This window comes from Lissotriton vulgaris, chromosome 10 (genome assembly GCF_964263255.1).
Source record: "Lissotriton vulgaris chromosome 10, aLisVul1.2, whole genome shotgun sequence".
Taxonomy (NCBI): domain Eukaryota; kingdom Metazoa; phylum Chordata; class Amphibia; order Caudata; family Salamandridae; genus Lissotriton; species Lissotriton vulgaris.
The window spans coordinates 486760020-486784555 of record NC_141698.1 but is presented as its reverse complement, the minus strand read 5'-3'; the positions used below and the strand labels follow the sequence as shown (position 1 = coordinate 486784555).

At 40.2% G+C, this 24536-nt stretch overlaps 1 protein-coding gene across 1 annotated transcript in view; it reads right to left on the bottom strand.

Annotated features, from left to right (window-relative positions):
• RGS11 (regulator of G protein signaling 11) overlaps nucleotides 1-24536 on the bottom strand; it is a 1486254-nt gene that overhangs the window by 309041 nt on the left and 1152677 nt on the right. Inside the window, exon 14 of the mRNA XM_086939774.1 lies at nucleotides 13437-13524. Within this exon, the coding sequence (XP_086795900.1) occupies nucleotides 13437-13524 (88 nt within the window). The remainder of the gene's footprint in view (nucleotides 1-13436; nucleotides 13525-24536) is intronic.

Below are 24536 nucleotides of genomic sequence, written 5' to 3'. Positions count from 1 at the left end.
TGATCCAAACTCAAATCAAAAGAATTCTCCACCAACAAATAACTTACAAAATCCTCCCATTCACTATTATTTTCCAATTCACTTTTTGCATATAAATCAACTAACCTAGTCTGAATTTTATAATGAGTCCGTCGACAACACACACAAGTTACATTAGGCCTCTCACTTGATTTCACCTTAAACTTGATAATTTCCTCATCAAACTTTTCAATACTTGAAATTTGTCCATTATCTTCTGCATTACCATCCATTACTATATCTATTTCTACACTGTCCTCTTTATTCCCAAAATAACAAAACTCAATTTCTTCACAAATAGTCTTCACATCCACTTCAGATCCATGCAAAAGAGCACTATTTAACTGTTTAAGCTTAAGTGCAGGACTTTTTGCATAATACAACTTCCTCACTAATTTCCTTACGTTATTATGATGCACTGCTAACATCCTAAAATGATGAAAAACACTCCGACAAACTTTTCTAGAAAGACATGCTAGTGAATGCCCTTGCAAACCTGTGCTTTCTCTCACTCTGCAAGGATCTAACTCTTGCAGGATCTTCATTTTTTGTTTGAGACTTTTTTTACTATATGTACGTAAGAAATTTCGAAGCAAATCAATTGATTCCTGTCGCACACTACAAATACTACTGCATTTCCATGTGTACACTGGACCCTTAGTACGTCTCCCTAAAACTTCATCAGCTAACACCTCTTCTGCATCTCTAGATACAAGTTTCTCTTTTTCCATCACACAACTATCTTTCACCTCATATGCACGACCACTGGTGTCAACTGCATGCACCAAATCATTTTCCTGAAAGTAACTCTCCTCATTAAAAAAAGGCTCAGAACTTGAACTATGCATCCATTCACCAGAAAATACTTCACAAAAATTACTCCGATTAATAATTCTTTTCCATCTACTGTTCGATTTGAAAACATCCATTGCCTTATTAAGTATCCTAATTCTATTGATTATTAAAATAAATAATTTTTTCTTAACTTCAAAAGCCTGATCAACAATCTTTTCTACACTTTTCTTTTTCTTGTAAAAAGCAGCTTTTAGTTCACTTTTCTTTTCATTTTTTAGCAAATTTAAAACTACCCTATTGCGAAACATTCGCCTACGAATGTCCCTAAAAACATTTACCCTTCTATTGCTAACCATTCTCTTCTCTCCTGGTCCAATGGAAACATTTTTTGTGGGCTTCTCTTTCCTTTTTAGATTTGTTGACTTTTTCTGTATATTCACATTAGCAATTTCATTTTTTTTCCTACGACATATGTTGCGAAGAAAAGACTTAATTGGCTTACCAGAAGCTTTTCTGGTGTTTTTTGAAGTAGTTGTTGAAGAGGATTCCATAAACTCTGTTGTTGATGTTCTCCTTTTCCGTATGGTATTTTTGATATTTCTTTGCCTTGAAGGCATTTTTGCTTCCTTTTCAGAAGTTGATTTGAATCTGTTGTTCTGTTAAAAAAACACATGAAAGACCACTATTAGCAAACAACAAAAAAATGTTAAAAAGCAAACAATATAAACAATAAATTGCAACATATTTAAGTTTATACAATAGCAACTCATGGCTTTATTTTTAAAGGCCTTGCGCCACCAGTGCGTCACTTATTACCCATGTTTAAAGTCAAGCATCAGCTGCACATGGCATTCATAAATAAGGGCCAAATGCAAATACCAATCAATTGCACCCAAAAATCGATTTTTCAATAACATGTAAGAAACACTGCGCAAAACCTAAGTACAACCACTCAATATCATCAAACAAAGTCAGGGTCTGATTTATAAACGCCTTGCGCCACCAGTGCGTCACTTATTACCCATGTTTAAAGTCATGCATCAGTTGCACATGGCAATCATAAATAAGGGCCAAATACATATACCAATCAATTGCACCCCAAAATCGATTTTTCAATAACATGTAAGAAACACGGCGCAGAACCTATGTACAACCAATCAATATCATCAAACAAAGTCAGGGCCTTATTTATGAAAGCCTTGCGCCACCAGTGCGTCACTTATTACCCATGTTTAAAGTCATGCATCAGCTGCACATGGCAATCATAAATAAGGGCCAAATACATATACCAATCAATTGCACCCAAAAATCGATTTTTCAATAACATGTAAGAAACACGGCGCAGAACCTAAGTACAACCAATCAATATCATCAAACAAAGTCAGGGCCTTATTTATGAAAGCCTTGCGCCACCAGTGCGTCACTTATTACCCATGTTTAAAGTCATGCATCAGCTGCACATGGCATTCATAAATAAGGGCCAAATACATATACCAATCAATTGCACCCAAAAATCGATTTTTCAATAACATGTAAGGAACACTGCACAGAACCTAAGTACAACCACTCAATATCATCAAACAAAGTCAGGGCCTCATTTATGAAAGCCTTGCGCCACCAGTGCGTCACTTATTACCCATGTTTAAAATCATGCATCAGTTTCACATGGCAATCATAAATAAGGGCCAAATACATATACCAATCAATTGCACCCAAAAATCGATTTTTGAATAACATGTAAGGAACACTGCACAGAACCTAAGTACAACCACTCAATATCATCAAACAAAGTCAGGCCTTATTTATGAAAGCCTTGCGCCACCAGTGCGTCACTTATTACCCATGTTTAAAGTCATGCATCAGTTGCACATGGCAATCATAAATTAGGGCAAAATACATATACCAATCAATTGCACCCAAAAATCGATTTTTCAATAACATGTAAGAAACACTGCGCAGAACCTATGTACAACCAATCAATATCATCAAACAAAGTCAGGGCCTTATTTATGAAAGCCTTGCGCCACCAGTGCGTCACTTATTACCCATGTTTAAAGTCATGCATCAGCTGCACATGGCATTCATAAATAAGGGCCAAATACATATACCAATCAATTGCACCCAAAAATCGATTTTTGAATAACATGTAAGGAACACTGCACAGAACCTAAGTACAACCACTCAATATCATCAAACAAAGTCAGGGCCTTATTTATGAAAGCCTTGCGCCACCAGTGCGTCACTTATTACCCATGTTTAAAGTGATGCATCAGTTGCACAAGGCAATCATAAAAAAGGGCCAAATGCAAATTCCAATCAATTGCACCCCAAAATCGATTTTTCAATAACATGTAAGAAACACGGCGCAGAACCTAAGTACAACCAATCAATATCATCAAACAAAGTCAGGGCCTTATTTATGAAAGCCTTGCGCCACCAGTGCGTCACTTATTACCCATGTTTAAAGTTTTGCATCGGCTGCACATGGCAATCATAAATAAGGGCCAAATACATATACCAATCAATTGCACCCAAAAATCGATTTTTGAATAACATGTAAGAAACACTGTGCAGAACCTATGTACAACCAATCAATATCATCAAACAAAGTCAGGGCCTTATTTATGAAAGCCTTGTGCCACCAGTGTGTCACTTATTACCCATGTTTAAAGTCATGCATCAGTTGCACATGGCAATCATAAATAAGGGCCAAATACATATACCAATCAATTGCACCCAAAAATCGATTTTTCAATAACATGTAAGAAACACGGCGCTGAACCTAAGTACAACCACTCAATATCATCAAACAAAGTCAGGGCCTTATTTATGAAAGCCTTGCGCCACCAGTGCGTCACTTATTACCCATGTTTAAAGTCATGCATCAGCTGCACATGGCAATCATAAATAAGGGCCAAATACATATACTAATCAATTGCACCCAAAAATCCATTTTTCAATAACATGTAAGAAACACGGCGCAGAACCTAAGTACAACCAATCAATATCATCAAACAAAGTCAGGGCCTTATTTATGAAAGCCTTGCGCCACCAGTGCGTCACTTATTACCCATGTTTAAAGTCATGCATCAGCTGCACATGGCATTCATAAATAAGGGCCAAATACATATACCAATCAATTGCACCCAAAAATCGATTTTTCAATAACATGTAAGGAACACTGCACAGAACCTAAGTACAACCACTCAATATCATCAAACAAAGTCAGGGCCTGATTTATAAAGGCCTTGCGCCACCAGTGCGTCACTTATTACCCATGTTTAAAGTGATGCATCAGTTGCACAAGGCAATCATAAAAAAGGGCCAAATGCAAATTCCAATCAATTGCACCCAAAAATCGATTTTTGAATAACATGTAAGGAACACTGCACAGAACCTAAGTACAACCACTCAATATCATCAAACAAAGTCAGGGCCTTATTTATGAAAGCCTTGCGCCACCAGTGCGTCACTTATTACCCATGTTTAAAGTCATGCATCAGCTGCACATGGCAATCATAAATTAGGGCAAAATACATATACCAATCAATTGCACCCAAAAATCGATTTTTCAATAACATGTAAGAAACACGGCGCAGAACCTAAGTACAACCAATCAATATCATCAAACAAAGTCAGGGCCTTATTTATGAAAGCCTTGCGCCACCAGTGCGTCACTTATTACCCATGTTTAAAATCATGCATCAGTTTCACATGGCAATCATAAATAAGGGCCAAATACATATACCAATCAATTGCACCCAAAAATCGATTTTTGAATAACATGTAAGGAACACTGCACAGAACCTAAGTACAACCACTCAATATCATCAAACAAAGTCAGGCCTTATTTATGAAAGCCTTGCGCCACCAGTGCGTCACTTATTACCCATGTTTAAAGTCATGCATCAGTTGCACATGGCAATCATAAATTAGGGCAAAATACATATACTAATCAATTGCACCCAAAAATCCATTTTTCAATAACATGTAAGAAACACGGCGCAGAACCTAAGTACAACCAATCAATATCATCAAACAAAGTCAGGGCCTTATTTATGAAAGCCTTGCGCCACCAGTGCGTCACTTATTACCCATGTTTAAAGTCATGCATCAGCTGCACATGGCATTCATAAATAAGGGCCAAATACATATACCAATCAATTGCACCCAAAAATCGATTTTTGAATAACATGTAAGGAACACTGCACAGAACCTAAGTACAACCACTCAATATCATCAAACAAAGTCAGGGCCTTATTTATGAAAGCCTTGCGCCACCAGTGCGTCACTTATTACCCATGTTTAAAGTGATGCATCAGTTGCACAAGGCAATCATAAAAAAGGGCCAAATGCAAATTCCAATCAATTGCACCCAAAAATCGATTTTTGAATAACATGTAAGGAACACTGCACAGAACCTAAGTACAACCACTCAATATCATCAAACAAAGTCAGGGCCTTATTTATGAAAGCCTTGCGCCACCAGTGCATCACTTATTACCCATGTTTAAAGTCATGCATCAACTGCACATGGCAATCATAAAAAAAGGCCAAATAAAAATACCATTCATTTGCACCCAAAATCGATTTATAAATAACATGTAAAAAACACTGCACAGGACTTATATACTAACATACAATTTCACTTCTAAAACATAACTATCTGCTTCCAAATATTCTCCATAGAGAAAATAAATCTCTATCTAAATTAAATGAATCATTACTTACCTTTAGAAATGCTTTTGGAGATTGAAAACAGTGTCAGACACACACACCAATTTTTCTTTAGCAGAGGAAAAGGTGTGCTCTCAATACACTGAAACCAAGACTGGCATAGAAAATCTCTATCTTTGTACACATATGCCTTAATTCAACCAATGAAAACTCTTCCCTCACTATTTTCAAACCAACACCCATCCCCCTCTCAAACCTTTCTATCTGTTACCATAGCAACTCCCTCCTAACTGAACTGTAAGGTTCAAAAGTTTATCTTACAATGTTGCAAATTAACTCAGCAAGGATGTTTGACCTGTCAATACAGCAGCCTATACAGGGTATTTTTGCTTTTGGTGACTTTTTTTAAACCATTCAAATTGCTTCTTTCACACAACATAACCATACACCCTAACTTTCAGTTTTCAACTATCTGAATCCACCAATCATTGCTAGTGATTCAAGAGCACAGAAACTCCACAATTATTTTTTTGTGAACTCCTACTGTTCCAACTGCCATTTCATTCCCACACTTCATCTGACTGGACCAGAACCTTCTCACATCATGTACTCTGTTTGGGTTATTGGACATAGCTACATCCACTGGGCTCAAAGGTATGCAGCTAGCAGAAATTTTCATAACCTTGATTTATCAAATGTGGAAATCAAGTGGATTGGCCACAGAGGATTAAAATGTCACCAATTGATACCATTGGTGAAAACCTTTTTGCATCTGCCAGAACCTGACCTTATAATTGTGCACTGTGGTGGAAACGATCTAGGCACATTAACTGGGGTAGGTCTGGAAATGCTATTAAAGGACACCTTTCATCAATTGATGATACTTTTTCCCCACACTGCCTTGGTATATTCCAATATATGCCAAAGACAGAAATGGAACTGGTCCAACCAATTTGGTCCACAATTTGAGAAAGCACGGAAACATGTAAATAAATCTGTTTCTGCTTACATGAGAGACTATGGAATGGGTTCATTATACAATAATAACTTGCGTTACAACATGCAAGACATCTACAGAGGAGATGGAGTGCACTTCTCAGATGAGGGGAATAGAATATTCCTCCTGAATTTAAGAATGTGTATTGGAACCTACTTGTAGGTACCTAAATCAACCACAGAACCCAAAAGCTCTTTTCAGAGCTACCCTAACTCTGATCATTCAAAGCGTTCATTTTTTGCTAACTTTTTTCACTATTTTTCACCATAGTACGCTTCCCGGTAAGCTTAACGGTGCGCGTACCAGGCGCTCCCCCCGCGGAAAATTAAAGAATTTTTTTTTTTTTTTTTACGTTTATGAGCCTCCTAAGCCCCCCTCAGAAAACCTAGAGGGTCAAGAAGTCTCTACAGTTCCCCCTTCTATCCATTCCGAACATTGTTTACCCTCCATCTTGTGTCTCGATTGTTCCGAAACACAAAATGGAGGACTCCCGTAACGCTGCCAGTGCGCGTAACGGAGCGCGCACCCCTAAGCGCTCGTTAAAAAAAGGTGGGAAAGTAATTTACGGAAAACCCAATGGAGACACTTTCATCAAATATAGAATACGCCCTACTACATAGCAGTCCCTACCATTTGCCCAAATTTGGTGAAATTCCATTGAGACATTTAGGCTACAGGCCTGTCTAAATATCCTGAAGTAAATTACATGACAAAAACACACTTGTACTGTTAGAATTTACAACCAATTAAAAAGTATCTCTCATTTTCTACGATTATTTCCTGACGTTTGATTGGTTAAGTACAACAATATATATAAAAGAAGAGAGGGAAACACAGACATTTTGACTACTGCTTCCTGAAGTACACTTGAAAACAAATTTCACTGACAACTTCAACTAATTTCTCTAAGGTAACTTCTAATTATGGAAATATATTGTACACTTTAAGTTTATTTCTTAAAAAATATTCTGTTAGTGATATGCTATCCCTCTTTAATAGTTAGAGATAGAGATAGACTTCTCTGTAATAGTTATGGATTGAATTAGGCTTCTCTGGTATACTAGCTCTACTAATATAGTTAATTTATATGCAATTTTCAGAAAGAAAATGGAAGGAGAAAATAAGGCAAATGATACTTCTATCAAAGTAAAGGTGGAAAAACCAGAAGATGAAAAAAAAGAAGTTGATTTCATGGATGACTCTTTGGATGAACAGTTTATAGAATGTTTGGAAGAAATTGAATCATGTACATATAATTATGAGGAAATTCCGGACAATATTATGTTAGAAATTTTATTAAATTATGAAAAAGAATCAGAGGAATAAATTTATCTTTAATAATTTCAATTGTTTCAGACAATATTCTTTTTTATATGTAATTCATGAAGTATTACCAAAAATGTTTAAAATATAAAGTGAGACTTATAGTATACTGTTCAACTATTTTTCTGTTACATAGTAAGTTTACTCATAGTTTCTACCTTTCTCCCACTATATTATCTCATATGAATATTTTACACCTCATTTTCATAAGTGAACAGGACAGACTACTCATGATCCCCTAGAAATTCTCAGGGAGTGCTTTAAAGATCTGTTTCTCCTTTCCAGACAGACTATATTATGAATTCCATATACCACAAAAAATACAATAACAACATGCAAGATGTCTACAAAGAAGATGGTGAACATTAAATTTAAGTCTCTTCATTAGTACCTACATGTAGGTACTTACATAAAATAAAAAAATAAAAAAAAAAACAATTCATAAACATACAATTTTTGAAGTGATTATTTTTTTTTGAAGTGATTATTTTTCCATAGTACCCTCCCCGATACGCTCCCCGGTGCGCGCACCAGGCGCTTCCCCCGCGAAAATCGAAAAAAAAAATTTTTTTTGGAGGCCCCGCGGGGCCCTTTAATGGCCCCCATATCAAACCTAGGGGGTCAGGGGGGGTCTACCCTGCCCCCTTATGGTCAATTCCACCCTTTGTTTTTGCCACCTCTTATGACTAGATTTTACCGATAGACAAGATGGCGGCCGCTCCGGACTGTTTAGAATGTTTACAGACAACTGAGAGCCAATCAGCTTTCTGCGCGCAAGTCGCGTGTCGCGCCTGGAGCGCTCACCGGTGCGCGTACAGGAGCGCTGCTCTAGATATATATATTTTTTTGAACCTAAATTACTCAAAATCCACTGGAGCACATATCTTGAGACATAGCAAAGGCACATCGGGCTACCAGTCCCTACAATTTTGCCAAGTTTGGTGGAAATCCATTCAGCCGTTCGGGCTAAAAGTGAAATCGACCGCCCTATGGAAATTAACATGGGGAAAACGCGTTTTGGGACCCCCCTTTTATCTCGGCCCCCGCTTGACGTATCCCCCCCAAACTTTCAGGGAAGGACCGGACCGCCATGAGACCATTTTCCTGAAAATTTCAGGCAGATTCGTCAACCGGCGCCAAAGTTATTCAAAATAGAATGTTGAGATTTAACATTGAAAATTATCCTAACTATAACTACCTACTGGCGACCGCCAGTAGGTAATATATATATATATATATATATATATATATATATATATATATATATATATATATATATATATATATTCAACACACTCCTGGCCAAACTTGATCACGTGTGACATTTTCAAAACAGCATGTTGCTTTAAAAGAATGTTGGTACTGGTAAGCTCCACCCGTGAGCAAGAGATCGGCGGATCTCGAAACGTGTTGGGTGTTTCTCTCTGCTGAATAAACTGACAGCGCCGTACTACATTTGGGCTCCGACTCTGGTTCTTTCATGGATGAAGTTTGACCAGGAGTGTGTTGAATAATAGGGGTTGGCGTACCCCGTCGAGAGCCCGCCGTTAAAGTAGGCTTGAGCACGCCATTCCGTGTGTTTTATATATATATATATATATATATATATTCACAAAGAACTCCAAACAGGCCACTTACAACCATGCAGATCGGCGAAGCGCTGAACAGGAGACGGACCACCAGATTGGATAACAGATCTTTTAATCCAGGTTAGAAGTCATTTGCAGGAAATGCATAACGCGTTTCGGGCTACAAGCCCTTGTTCATATGCATAAACTGTCTGTTACATTTTTGAAGATATACTTCTGACCGCGAAATGTGCAAACAAGCTCAATAAATAGTATAAATACTAATATCAAACATGTTATCATTGTTTGTATAAAACAGCAATAAAAAACATCGCCGGATAAATCCGTTAATTGCTTTAGTTCTTTCATAATTTGTTGCAAACAAACACCCATAAAAATCATGGGTGGGGCGGACCCTTATTAATTGTATGTCACTAACTTGTCAGGGGTGGGCATAGACCAGTGAATAAAGTGTCAAGTGCTAAAAAAGTGTAAACAGTGCATGTCCTAAAGTGCAAACATCACATTAATATAAATATAACAATATATTAACAAGAGAAGAGACAAAGTGCATAATACATGATAAAACTACCTGCATTTAGAAATTGTTAATCCATGCTAATTTCACAGATGGACATAAGTCTCATTCTGTATAATAAACGCTTATAAAAACATTTCATTTTATTAAAAGGATTTATCATAAAAGTGATAAAAAGTGATACTACCACACGTTGTGTATAAAATAGTGCTAAAATTTGGAATTATCATAGATTATTTAAGGTACATAAGTTGGTACAAAGGGGTTAATGCTGATGAAGATTGAAATCCCTGGCTAACAGGGATCCTGACTAGCCAAGGCAAACAGATCAAATATATGAACAAATAGATAACCCTAACAACTGGTTCTACATGTCCCTTGGTAACAGGGAACCTGACTACCAAGGGTGACATAAATGATATTAGTTCGCAGGAGAAACACAAGAAATATCAGACAAGAAGAGTGATCATTCCAGCCCCAAATCCCAATGAAAAGTGACCAGGAATGGGGCAAAGGACAAAGCACTATTAGGAGCCAGGAACAGCAATTTGGATTCTCTGGCGCACTTCCTTCCTGTTTGAAGAAAAAGTTTAAAATAAGGCTTCTTGCACACAAAAAAACAACCCCAACGGCCAGTTGGAGAAGAAAATCCACACCAGAAGCCTCTCAGCTGCATGTCAAGCACAAAAAGCTGGACCTAAGGAACTCCGCTTTCCTCTGTGGAGCGCGAGTGCCGGAATTCCACAAACTGCAGGAGGAGAGCGGAGTTTTATGCCTGGGACTACTCTCCACCCCTGTCCCAACCCTCCTGCCCAGCATGCTGGGCAGTTAAAAATGGCATTATCCAGGAGTCAGTAGTCACATCTCCACTAGGGGCCTCAGCTTGCTAATATCACTGCCAGCCCCCTTCTCACTGGATTTTCAAAGGGAAGCCCATTCCTGTCTTGGTTCAAGAGGTATGGGCCCCTCCTTTCTTCAGTGGGTATGGGCAGGACCATCTCTTGTACAGTGAGAGAGCTGCTTGAATCATGAAAAGCATGCCACCCCATTCCTTTTCTCCCAATGAGCTGACTGAAGCAATGATAATTGCTCCCTTTGAGTGGGGAGGCTTTTGTTCTTGCTGCTTACAGAGAAATATAATTAACTTGGCCTAGCAGGGTGACAAAAGGCCAGGGCTCTGATCCTGAGCTGAGGCAGGGAAATATGTCAATTCTTTATGATCAATAATTTGTGCAGATAGATTTGTTGTGCTTGCAGAATTGATTTTCCCCTCACAGGTTACACCCCAATTTGATATGTCTCTGGTCTCTATAGGCAAAAAGGTCGCAAAAACTCTGCTCTAAGGCAGTTTTATTTCTATGTGTTACCACAAACAAAACTGTAAATCACACTGACTTTCCCTATTAGTGTACACTGTCATAATAAGGCCTACCACAGGTCAATATCTAATCCTGCAAAGTTCCCTCTATGCCAGTTACTGGGCCAGTAGTCTCTCACTTGCAGTGTGAATACCTGTGTAACATGCCAAGTGCCCATTACCCTTGTTACATCCCAGTGGACTTATCTTAAAAGGTGGACGTTGGGAGTAAATATGTGCAGTCCATTTTTCATGTGATTACCATGGGTGAGACAGATGCAGGGAGACTCACCTACAGTAAAAAGTCCAAACCCAGGTGATCCAAAAAGCCATAAATCTGGCTGTATTAAATGGGCAGAAACCAATTGCAACAAGGATGCATTGAGAAATCTCTCTTGATTGTCATGATGGTTAAATGGGTCTCGGAGTGGGACTTCCGTGAGGCTCAGGAAATCATTCAGAACTTTCCAAACTTGAGGGATGAGGATGCTCCTCTGCAGAACCCGAAAAGAAGGTAGTTACAGGCAAGGGTTTGAAGTGCCAAGGAGGTGTTGCATTGCCCAATTAGGTTAAAGGAATAGAGCACACAGGTTGCTGTTGTCTGTAAGGTAGTAAGGAGGGAATTTGCGATTGAATTGAGGTGGTACCTTGAAGTATGGAACATGCTTAAAACCAAAAATTTGGTTGAGTAGAATACAACTGGGATGTGCCTAACCAATTAAAAGGTTGTTCTATTGATTAGGATTTTGGAGGAGTGGAACAGGAGTTGTGCATAATCTCCAGGAGATAGCATGTACATTACCTCAAATGAAGATTGGAATTGCCACCTCCTCTAAAGGGAGGTGATACAATATACTCATATACTCACCCATATTAAGAATGGGATATTTGTTTTCTCAAAATGAGGTGATAAAACGTTACCTCAAATCTGAAGTGTTTTTCTCCTTTTTGAGGTGCTGATATTTAATCATCCTTTTGTAGCATGGAAAAAACATCTTCCAGATAAGCTTATGGTATGCTTCTGCAAATGTTGAAGAGGTTGTGTCCTTTACACAACAAAATATTCCTCTATTGTGTGGGGCAAAATATCATCTAAGTTTCTCTTATCTACACAGCATTCGAGCATGTGTTTACCATCTAACTCCTTCTTGCTTGAGCCTATTATATTTTATAATTGTCAGGATTCAGGCTAGATGACAGACACTGGAGGAGAAGCCTATGATAACTTAGGCAGGTGGGAACAGCAAACTACTAAACTTTAATTTAATTACGCACACTCACATCCTGGGATGGATTATTTTCCTGGTCAAGAGGACTACAACACTATTTAGAACCCATGGACTTAGTTCTGTGGCTGGCAACCAGTTTCATGGCTGTGTTGACTACTCTGGCTCTTGTTATAGTTTTAACACATTATACATCCCTCACTATTTGTTATGTTTTCCTTTTTGGTTCCTGTTAGTCCTTTCGGTGCCTTTTTCTATTGTTTGGTCTGTCTAGCCCAATTTATTTAGAAGTGTTACAAGTCTGTTAAGTAGGGTTCAGGGGTCTAAGCTGAATTGCAGGTCGGTTCCTGGCCCCTCATAGCAGCATCTGCTGCTGGATCTGGTAAGCCTTCTTTCAGGTGTTATTTGTTCTTTGAGGCTTATCGGGTATTATGCACTGACTTTATGCCTTCTGTCTTGCAGCTGGACAGGTCTACCAGTTTCTATAAAATCAAGACCCAGGGTGTCGTCACTTGAAATAGACATACAGTGTGAGAGTAGGCACCAGTAAAGGATATCCACCCTCACTACTTTTTTCTGCTTCGCCTTGGTTTCTGTTTCTATTGATATGTCCCATTTTCTTCACCAGCACAGATATTTAGAAACGGCATGAGCTTTCAGCAGCTCCACGATTATAAAACCTGAAAATAAATATCCTTTTCACTTTCATTTGTTATCATTCTCTGTTCTCTGAAGTAGGTGAAGAGTGTAAATGTGAGTTGTAATAACATAGATACAGTGACATAATGGAGATTGTTGTATCCTTCCTTCCATTGTTTTGGCAAGTGGTTCTGAGTCCTTTAAGAAGCATTACACCTAAATCCCAACACCCACCATAGGTATCTAAATCTCCAATATAAAACATCATGTACACAAAAAGTATCAATATTCAACTCACTGATAAACCGAATCCAGCATCTCTGTCATTTGTGACTGGTCCCCGGACCGTAAATCTTCACAGGCCTGCCAGAAGCACAGGTTCTCAGCTATTGTGGAAACAAAAAGGCATGATTAGATTAAACTCTTCCGTGAAACACTTTGGTAGGGTGAAGTTGGGGCAGAGATTTTTGGAAATAAGCCACTCATCAATAAATCCTCAATTTAGATCTAACCTGTTAACTTGATAAGAAGCAGACATGTTGAACCTGTAATGTATATTCAGTTACAATATTCCTAAACAGCTGATATTTTTGGGAGGACTCAAACAGATTGGCAATGTCTCTGCCCCTAAATTTGCATCAAATGTCCAATTTATTGAGCTCCTGGGAGCCCTGAATACCTTAGAGTCTGCCTGAGCTACTTCCGTTTTGCAATAGTAATAAGCTGTCTTTTTACATTTCAGTTTTCTTCCCTTGTTCAAGAACACCATGGGTAGATTTAGGCCCTCATATACAGAATGTTGGTGTAGTGAAGCAAAGCACCTTGCTATGCTGGCTCATGGTTCACTGACTAAAATATCCTGTGCCACAATTACGAGATATAAATATGCTATATTGCTGCTAAACTCCTGAGGCGAAAAGCCGGGAGGTGTTCCATTCATTTTAAACTTGTGATTGTGTATTGTTACTGTTTTTTAAAGGAAATACTTGTCGTTTTGCACACTTCCTGACTTCCAGAACAGCTGATTATTAGCTGTGGGGAAGCAGAATCTACTCGTTCCTTGGCGCCATTGACCGCTGAAAGGGAGACGATAGCCACGCCCATCTACTGCTGGCCACGCCCCCTCCGCAGTGATATAGGACGCGCTGACGCCGCGCTGCCCCATTGCTGCTAAACTCCAGAGGCGAAAAGCCGGGAGGTGTTCCATTCATTTTAAACTTGTGATTGTGTATTGTTACTGTTTTTGAAAGGAAATACTTGCCGTTTTGCACACTTCCTGACTTCCAGAACAGCTGATTATTAGCTGTGGGGAAGCAGAATCTACTCGTTCCTTGGCGCCATTGACCGCCGAAAGGGAGACGATAGCCACGCCCATCTACTGCTGGCCACGCCCCCTCCGCAGTGATATAGGACGCGCTGACGCCGCGCTGCCCCATTGCTGCTAAACTCCTGAGGCGAAAAGCCGGGAGGTGTTCCATTCATTTTAAACTTGTGATTGTGTATTGTTACTGTTTTTTAAAGGAAATACTTGCCGTTTTGCACACTTCCTGACTTCCAGAACAGCTGATTATTAGCTGTGGGGAAGCAGAATCTACTCGTTCCTTGGCGCCATTGACCGCCGAAAGGGAGACGATAGCCACGCCCATCTACTGCTGGCCACGCCCCCTCCACAGTGATATAGGACGCGCTGACGCCGCGCTGCCCCATTGCTGCTAAACTCCTGAGGCGAAAAGCCGGGAGGTGTTCCATTCATTTTAAACTTGTGATTGTGTATTGTTACTGTTTTTTAAAGGAAATACTTGCCGTTTTGCACACTTCCTGACTTCCAGAACAGCTGATTATTAGCTGTGGGGAAGCAGAATCTACTCGTTCCTTGGCGCCATTGACCGCCGAAAGGGAGACGATAGCCACGCCCATCTACTGCTGGCCACGCCCCCTCCGCAGTGATATAGGACGCGCTGACGCCGCGCTGCCCCATTCATGCTGCTAAACTCCTGAGGCGAAAAGCCGGGAGGTGTTCCATTCATTTTAAACTTGTGATTGTGTATTGTTACTGTTTTTTAAAGGAAATACTTGCCGTTTTGCACACTTCCTGACTTCTAGAACAGCTGATTATTAGCTGTGGGGAAGCAGAATCTACTCGTTCCTTGGCGCCATTGACCGCCGAAAGGGAGACGATAGCCACACCCATCTACTGCTGGCCACGCCCCCTCCGCAGTGATATAGGACGCGCTGACGCCGCGCTGCCCCATTGCTGCTAAACTCCTGAGGCGAAAAGCCGGGAGGTGTTCCATTCATTTTAAACTTGTGATTGTGTATTGTTACTGTTTTTTAAAGGAAATACTTGCCGTTTTGCACACTTCCTGACTTCCAGAACAGCTGATTATTAGCTGTGGGGAAGCAGAATCTACTCGCTCCTTGGCGCCATTGACCGCCGAAAGGGAGACGATAGCCACGCCCATTTACTGCTGGCCACGACTCCTCCTACGCCACCTGCTGTTACTATAAATCATGTGTCAATACCGGAAGCGCAGCGGACGAGCGCAGCGGGCACGCCGATTGCGCGCCGAAGGCACGCTTAAGGCAAGCTCGTCTGCGCTCGTCCGCGACGAGGACGCGCCTAGCGCCATAAACCCTGCCCAACACACCCCACTGTCCCCCTGCTATTCCCGCGATGCCCTGCTTAACCTCCGAGGATATGCTCATGAAGGTAAGCTCACCTTTGAAGAGACTGCTTCTCCCTTAACAGACATCACCTACAAGGACCTACTTGTAGGAGGCCTCTTGAATGTCAGATCGTTACCGAAGCATGCCACCGAAATTAACCTCCTTATAGACTCACATCATCTAGATGTACTTTTTTTAACAGAGACTTGGACACATGCCAACTGTGAGACTGACTTAGCCTCTGCTTGCCCTCTAAATTTTAACATTCTCCATCTCCCTAGACCCAAAGGCCGCGGTGGCGGTGTCGGTGTCATCTTCCGAGCCTCGTGGCAATTGAACACCATTGATATAGATTCAGTACCCGGAATTGAGCTTTTCGGTCTGACTATAAATTGCCACCTAGGAGTCACCTTCACGGTAATTATTTGCTACCGACCGCCTGGGGCCTTCTCCCTCTCGCAACAGCAAGCGCTCCTCACGATTATCACTAATTTGGCAACCTCCCATAATAAACTTATTATTCTAGGAGACTTCAATCTTTGGCCAAACGGCAGCCTAGACACAGGTCTAAACAATCTTCTGCTGTCCTGTGACAGTGTGGGGCTTCACCAACTGATAAAGGACCCCACCCATTCCGCTGGCAACCGCCTCGACCTCATCTTTTCGAGTCCGGGTCTAACGCAAGTAGGCGACATCCTGCCTATGAGCTGGACAGACCAATCGCTCATTAAACTTTACATCAACAACGCCACAACAAGAAAGCCCAAGACTCACTTGCCACCACAATTTTCTTATCGTAATTGGAAAGCTTTAGAAAAACTCAGCATCTCCGCCACAGTCTTCGAGGTGGAAGATAGTGTCTCCTCTTCCAATTTGGTGGAATACAACTACAGATCCTTTAGCGCAAAAATCACATCCATCGCGGACTCGGTCGCCCCTCTAAAACTCTGCAAACCTAAAGGTAGAGCACCTACTCCCTGGTACAACGACTCCCTGAAAATCCTCAAATCAACCTGTAAACAGGCTGAGAGACAGTGGAGACACGGATACTGTAATAACAAGAAAGTCCTCTGGAAAAAGGCACTCCGTGAATACAAATCCGCCATCACAGAGAGCAAAGCGAATTACTACTGCTCCACCATAGCTAATGCGGCTAACAGTCCTAAAAGCATATTTCAGATCCTGGACAATATTTTACATCCTGACTGCGCCAAAAACCCCATCTCTCCATCTCAGACCCTCTGTGATAGTCTCAATTTTGTAAGTAAAAAACTGAGCGAGGCTATCATAAATAACTTAGCCACGCCCCCGCCACACATCCATCCCACCTCTCCCGAAGTTAGCCCCATCAATCCTGACTCTCCGAAGTCAGCCTGCCCTCCCACGAACAGGCTCCGAGCTTTCCCCCTTCTCTCTCAAACTGAATTTGACAAAGTGGCACAAGGCATCACCTCTGGATCTCCCCTTGACCCTTTGCCTCCGAAAATTTGGAAAGCATGTGGACACGAATTATTCCATACTCTCCGGATGATTTGTAATCAATCCCTCAGCTGTGGCTTCGTCCCCACCTCCTGGAAGCAAGCGCTCATCACCCCGCTTCTGAAGAAACCCACGATCAATCCAGAATGCTTGTCCAATTTCCGCCCCATATCACTTCTGCCATTCCCGGTGAAGGTGCTGGAACGTTGGGTCAGTAACTGCCTCTCAACCCACCTCGAGCAGCACCACATTCTGGACGAATTCCAATTTGGTTTTCGCCCAGCCCATGGCACCAAAACCACTGTGCTCACCACCATGGAGGAGCTTCGAATGCGCGCAGACAGGGGCCAAGTTGTGGCCTTGATCCTATTAGACCTGTCTGCCGCATTCGATACTGTCAACCATGGGATTCTGCTCGAGCGGCTGAGAGAGGCAGGGATCGACGGCACGGCCCTGATCTGGTTCCACTCTTACCTCAGTGACAGAAAACAGGCTGTATCCCTTCCCCCTTTCCAATCGGCCTTCTACCCTGTCCCTCACGGTGTTCCCCAGGGCTCCTCCATCAGCCCGATTTTATTTAATGTTTACTTGAAACCTTTGGTCACTCTAATTAAATCACACAACATGACCACAGTAAACTACGCGGACGACACTCAGCTCCTTCTCTCTTGGGAGGGCGAAGATTCCATCCCCTTAGAAGCTTTCCACAACTGTCTAAGAGACACCGCAAGCTGGCTGCACAGAAACTCCCTCCAGTTTAACTCCTCGAAAACCGAGGTTCTGTTCTGCCCTGCGAGCCGTATACCGCGCCCTCTGCCTGCTGAGTTTTGGCCCCCGGAAAACTCTAACAACCCGCCACCGGTCACCAGTGTTTGCAACCTGGGCGTCATGCTTAACCACCAACTAAGCATGGAAACGCAGGTTTCAAGAACAGTCGCTACCTGCGCAGGCCTTATGCGCTCACTGCGCAAAGTCCTGCCTCTATTACCACCTTCTGCCCGAGCATTGATAGTCAGGTGCACTATTCTTAGTCGCCTAGACTATTGTAATGCGCTGCTGTTTGAATCCCCTGCGACACTACTGGACAGACTCCAACGAGTTCAGTCGGCAGCAGCCAAACTGGCCCTTGGCTGGACCAGGAGATCCTCGGCCACCGCAGCACTGGCCGAGCTGCACTGGCTGCCGTTGAAGCAACGCGTTGCCTTTAAAGCCCTTTGCCTGGTCTTTAAGGCACTACACGGTGCCGGACCCAGGCCTCTCCAACGTCTGTTCTCGTGGTATACTCCCACCAGAACACTTAGGTCTACAACTGCCTGCCTCGTGAAAGTGCCCAGATGTAAGAAGGCCAGGACTGGGGGAAGATCGTTCAGAGTAGCTGCTGCCAAGTTGTGGAACAGTTTGCCTGTCGATATTCGCCAAATCCCTCACCTCCTTCCCTTCAGAAAACGAATTAAAACCTGGCTCTTTCCTCCGTCCCTTTAAATCCCCAACCATAGTTCAACCCCCGTCTAAGAACCTCTAGGAGTAGCCAACAGCGCCAGGATACCTGCCAGGTGACAGTCGCGCTCTATAAATATTTTAAATAAATAAATAATAAATAAATATTGATGTCAAAAATATCAACATCCTATATTTGGTGGTGAGTACAAATATATCATAAAATAAATATTGACATCAGAAATATAGTTGTGCAAAGTATAGTTTTATATATATATATATATCTATATATATATATATATATATATATGGATAAATTCAAAGAGTTACACAGAATCCACAATTGTCTTACCCAATGGTGCGAAAGATGTGTCCAACAAAAAAACAATGCACATACACGCCTTTAAAAAGTAATGAGTATAACGTTAATGTGTGCGATAGATAAAATGAGAATGTTGATAAAATAACATTTATTCTGTTTGTTTCCCGACATTGATTCATGCAAAATATTCCGAAGTTTGATATAAAATTGTTCTTTATATCATTTACGAACTGAATAATGCATGTAAAAAACTTCAAGTCTGCCTACACTTTTTATGATTTTGTAATCTAACAGGTGACACGTAACTTGATAGCTTAAAAATGGCTGCTTCTGACTTTGTGGATATAGGTGAGCAAGACTGCAAGGACAGCCGAAACGCATTTGAGTCAGGCCAAAATAAATCGATTTTGAGCCAGCTACACATGGCGTTGTGGTTATCTTTTGGCAGCAAAAAGGGTAACCTGCATTGCATATATATATATATCTTCACTCATTCATTCATGTGGGTGTCTTAACACAGGATATAAATTTGGTAAATTGCACATAGACATAATGAATATTTATAGGTTGACCGTTGCATGCCATAGTATTGATTTCAATTCATTCTTTTTGTATATATAAAGAATTGGACTTTAGGTCAACTTTTTATCACATGCTAAGCATTTTTAAGTATTTCTCATATATATATATTTTTTTATATGTATTTATAGCTAAATAACTATTTATTCTGCTATATTTTGTGTAGTAATGCATGTGATATTTACCAATATAAACATTTCTTGGCTGTGTGAAGTTTTAAAAAATATCATGCTTATTGATTCATGATGTTTGGTCATATGAAATGTTATGGTTAGGGATTTATCCCAATATTGTGTTTAACCATGTAGTACAGCGTGCACCAGATTACTAGTGTCATGCTATTTGATTCATCATGTCGAGTTATGTGCAATATCAAGCCTATAGGGATTGATCCCAATACTGTTTTTGTGTAAGAAGCACAGTGAATAGCAAGGGAAAAAATTGTAGTATTTTTACTATGCTCCTCGTGCTTTTAATTGACACCCAATGAAATCGTTCATTTCACCTGCACTTGCACTTTAAATTTCTGCTGCCGCCCTCTATGGTGCCATGTGACCAAGGCCTCTGGGAGGCCAAAACGTTATGCTGCCCGTTGCAGAAATAAAGTAAATTGCTCACGGAAATCTGGGTCTCCTGTTTCTTGGCGGTGCTGCGGCTCGATTTAGTCCATTACATTGTTGTGGAAACCGGTGTGGATATATATATATATATATATATATATATATATATATATATATATATATATATATATATATATATATATATATTACGTTGAGTCCGATGCAGTACAGCAGAGCGCAGCCACGCCACACAGCAAACCGGAAAATTGAGTAAAGCCACAGACTCCGTGCTCTCGTTATCAGTGCATTTATTCGTGAAGAATAAACAGCCCACCAGTCGCCATGACGCGTTTCACCTCAGCCGAGGCTTGATCTATATATATATATATGTGCGCAAACTCCAAAGACAGCCACTACTGGTTCTTGTGAGAATCAGAACCCTCCAGGCAATGAGGAGACGGACCACGAACTGGATACACAGATGATTTATTGTACAAGGGTTGAAAACAGCGAGGGCAAGACGCATTTCGGGCTTCCAAAGCCCTTGTTCACATGCATCGATTCAACGTCATTTTTTCATTTTTATAACGCAGTGCAAGCCCGCCTCCCCGCCCTTTCTCTCTCAGGTCACATGATCATAGACATAAACAAAAGAGTTTATACAAAGTGCGATGGCAAAATCATAAAAATAAACTATGTTAATTAATTGTTCACATATTTTCTTAAACATAAGAATTGCAATAATTGTTTTGATTTTACTGGATAAATCCCAAAACAAGCACTGGCCTATGTGCAAAATTGCGCAATAAACACCAAGACATTGTAAACATGTATAATCCGCTTTCCTGAATGGTTTGGGATAAATCCCTGTGCAAATTATAGCAGATGCCTATAAAAGCAATAACACATGTGCAAAATTACGCAATGATGATAAAAGCATTATGGGATAAATCCCTGTGCAAATCTTAGCAAAGGCCTGTGCAAATATAACAACTGTGCAAAATTATGCAATTTGTATGAAACATTTAAATCGATATCAATTATTTCATTTGTTCAAATTATATTCAAGAAATTGTGCAAAATATCGCAACCTTTAATTGATAGGGGAACGGGACAAGTGGTGAAAGTGCAAATCCTAATGTGTCATTGAATCACAGTCTGCAATTCACGGAGATGATAAAGTGCATAAGTGCCAATAGAGGGAAAATTAATCACAAGAAAAGGGAAACAAAGTGCTGAGAGCTTATGATGATAAAAATCTGTGTATGAGGTACATGTATGTTAATCTAGACACGAAGGAAATATGAATGTATTTCCTTATTATTGGTCTGAGTAAACTTATACATAAAACCTATTATTACCAGTATGAATAAATCATCATTTAAAAGTTATAGAAAAAGACACCACATATATAAATAAGTGTTAAAACCAGTTTTCACATCTAAGGTACATGAATAAATACTTAAAACCCAGTGAAAAAAAATATATATGTGTACACATTTGGAGGAAGCAGAGTAATAATTAGAAAAGTGGCTGACAAGGAACTTGACCAGCCACTTTGATTACATGTATGAGCAAGATATTTTCAAGGTGAGTTCATGAAAACAGATTCCCACCCTAGATCACAGGGATCCTGACTTATCTAGGGGGTTGAAAAGGTGCTAACAGGAAGCCTAGATGATATTTAATATTTACAGCTGACAGATGTTTAGAGCAAGTATTTATAAAAAGTGGCGTAGATCCTCTGTTTGTTAAGGCCATTCGGCCATTTGCTATCAAATTCAAGGATCAAACTTGACTCTAATCTCCTTAACTTGAACTCCCTGTTGCCTCCTCTTCTAGGGTTTGGGACAGAAGCTATCACATAATAAGAGAGACAATTAAGGTCTTTGTTATGTGTGCTCTCAAAATGGCAAGCCACCGGATATGCCTGATCACTATGAAGGATAGCTCTGATATGCTGCAAAATCCTGACGTGCACTTGCTGTTTTGTACTGCCAATATAGTTAAGGCCACACGTACACGTCAGGACGTACACAGCATATTCAGTTTTACAAGTGTGGCTACCTTTGATCGGAATATCAGCAGTAGAAAACGGTGTTCTGTAGTGGGTCTTATTGATTCCGAACTTGCACGCTCTGCAAGAGGTGCACTTTCGAAAACCTGCTGATATTAACCAGTTGGGCTTTTGTTGCAATTCCGGGCTACTTTGATCAAGAATTGCGCCCATATTTTGTGCTCGTCTGAACGTAACCAGGGGTTTGTCAGGTAGCATGCATCCCAAAACAGTGTCAGTTTGAATGGTAGACCAGTGTTTGTTTATGATCTGTCTAATTTTATTTTCCTGGCTACTATAGTCAGTGATGAATCTTGGACACTCTATGTCATCTGTTTCACTTCCATTGGTGGGCGTACTATTTTTATTAACCAGTAAACTGGCTCTAGACAGTTTCTCAGCCTTCACTAGAGCCTGGTTAAAAATCTGGTCAGAATAACCACGAGCCCTCATCCGGACTTTCAATTCGTCAGTGCATCGTTTAAAATCCACAGCAGTGCTACATATTCTTTTTAACCTTAGGATTTCTCCGTAAGGTATGCTGTGCATAGTATGCTTTGGATGTAGGCTTGAGGCATGGAGCGTGGTGTTGCCAGCCGCGGCCTTTCTGTGTAAAGTAGTCTGGATGGGATTGTTGTCATCTATATATATATATGCAATGCACGTTACCCTTTTTGCTGCCAAAAGATAACCACGACGCCATGTGTAGCTGGCTGTGTAGCTGGCTCTAAATCGATTTATTTCGGCCTATATATATATATATATTGACTGAAAAAACCATAGGTTTGACACCAGTTATAGTTAGCTGGAAATTTTACTGACATAAAACCATTGAAATTCCCACGTTATAGTTAGTTGGACTCACTATAACTTGCGCGCCTGCAATGCACTGCTGATGATGTCACATATTACATCACTCATGACATGGTCAGTGACATCACTCATGACATCACTGATGACACCATCCAGTGAATGTGTGTCTTTCTGAAAAATAAATATGTTTTATATATGTATATGTGAAGGTCGATGGAAGAATAAATGTTTAAATAAGTGTCTAAAAGGATGTTTAAAAAAAAAATGATTGGTTAACTGGCTTATTAAGTGTATCTTAGTGAATACATATATTAGCGAGTAATGTTTAAATATTTAAATATATGTATCAGTGTTTCACTTTGTGTATAAGTGGCTGCATGGGTTGGTGAGTAGCTACATGTGTGTGTATATGGGTTATTAGATGTTTTTTTAGTATCAGTATGAGTGTCTGTATGGTTTGGTGAGGGTATTACTTATCACATAGATGCATCAATGACTGACTCACTGTTTGTATGTGTTTTGAAGACAGCATATGTGCAGGACTGTATGGGTGGATGAGTGTGTATATGTGTGTGTTAGTGTTGAATGACTGTCTCACTAGTGTCTTTATCAGTAACAACATATGTTTTAATCTAGTATATGTGAGTATTGATGTATATAAGTGAGTATATGTGAGAGTGAGAGATTGTAAGAGTTCCTGTTTAAATAAGTATGTGTTTCTATAAGTGATTGTTTAAGAGAGTAAGTATGTGTAAGTTTCCTTAGAAGTAAGGTGGTAGTGTGTGTATAGTTGTATATGCAAATAAATGGATGTTCAATAGTTTATTTGCATGTGTGAGTATGTGTGTGAGTAACTTTTGGATGACTGTCGTGTGTAACAGGATGTATAGGTGTATCACTACATATGATGAGTGAGTATATGTATGAGTGACTATATAGAACTGTTGGTGAATGAGTGGATGTGTATATAGATGGTGGAATTACGGAATTTGGTTGTTGTAACTGGTATGGGTATCTCCATTTTTTTGAAAATGTTAGTTTCTATTTTTGAATATGTGTTTCAAGGGTTACATTACACTGAAAGAAGGTATGTCACTCTGTCACAAGGATGGTGTCATCAGTGATGTCATGAGTGATGTCACTGACCATGTCATGAGTGATGTAATATGTGACGTCATCAGCAGTGCATTGCAGGCGCGCAAGTTATAGTGAGTCCAACTAACTATAACGTGGGAATTTCAATGGTTTTATGTCAGTAAAATTTCCAGCTAACTATAACTGGTGTCAAACCTATGGTTTTTTCAGTGAATTTCAAAGGTTTTTTAAATGCTAATCCCTAACTATAACTGGTGTGAAACCTATGGTTTTTTCAGTGAATTTCATAGGTTTTTTAAATGCTACTTCCTAACTATATATAGGGCCTCAAACCTATGTTTTTTTCAGTGAATTTCAAAGGTTTTATAATAGCAAATTTCTATAGCTATG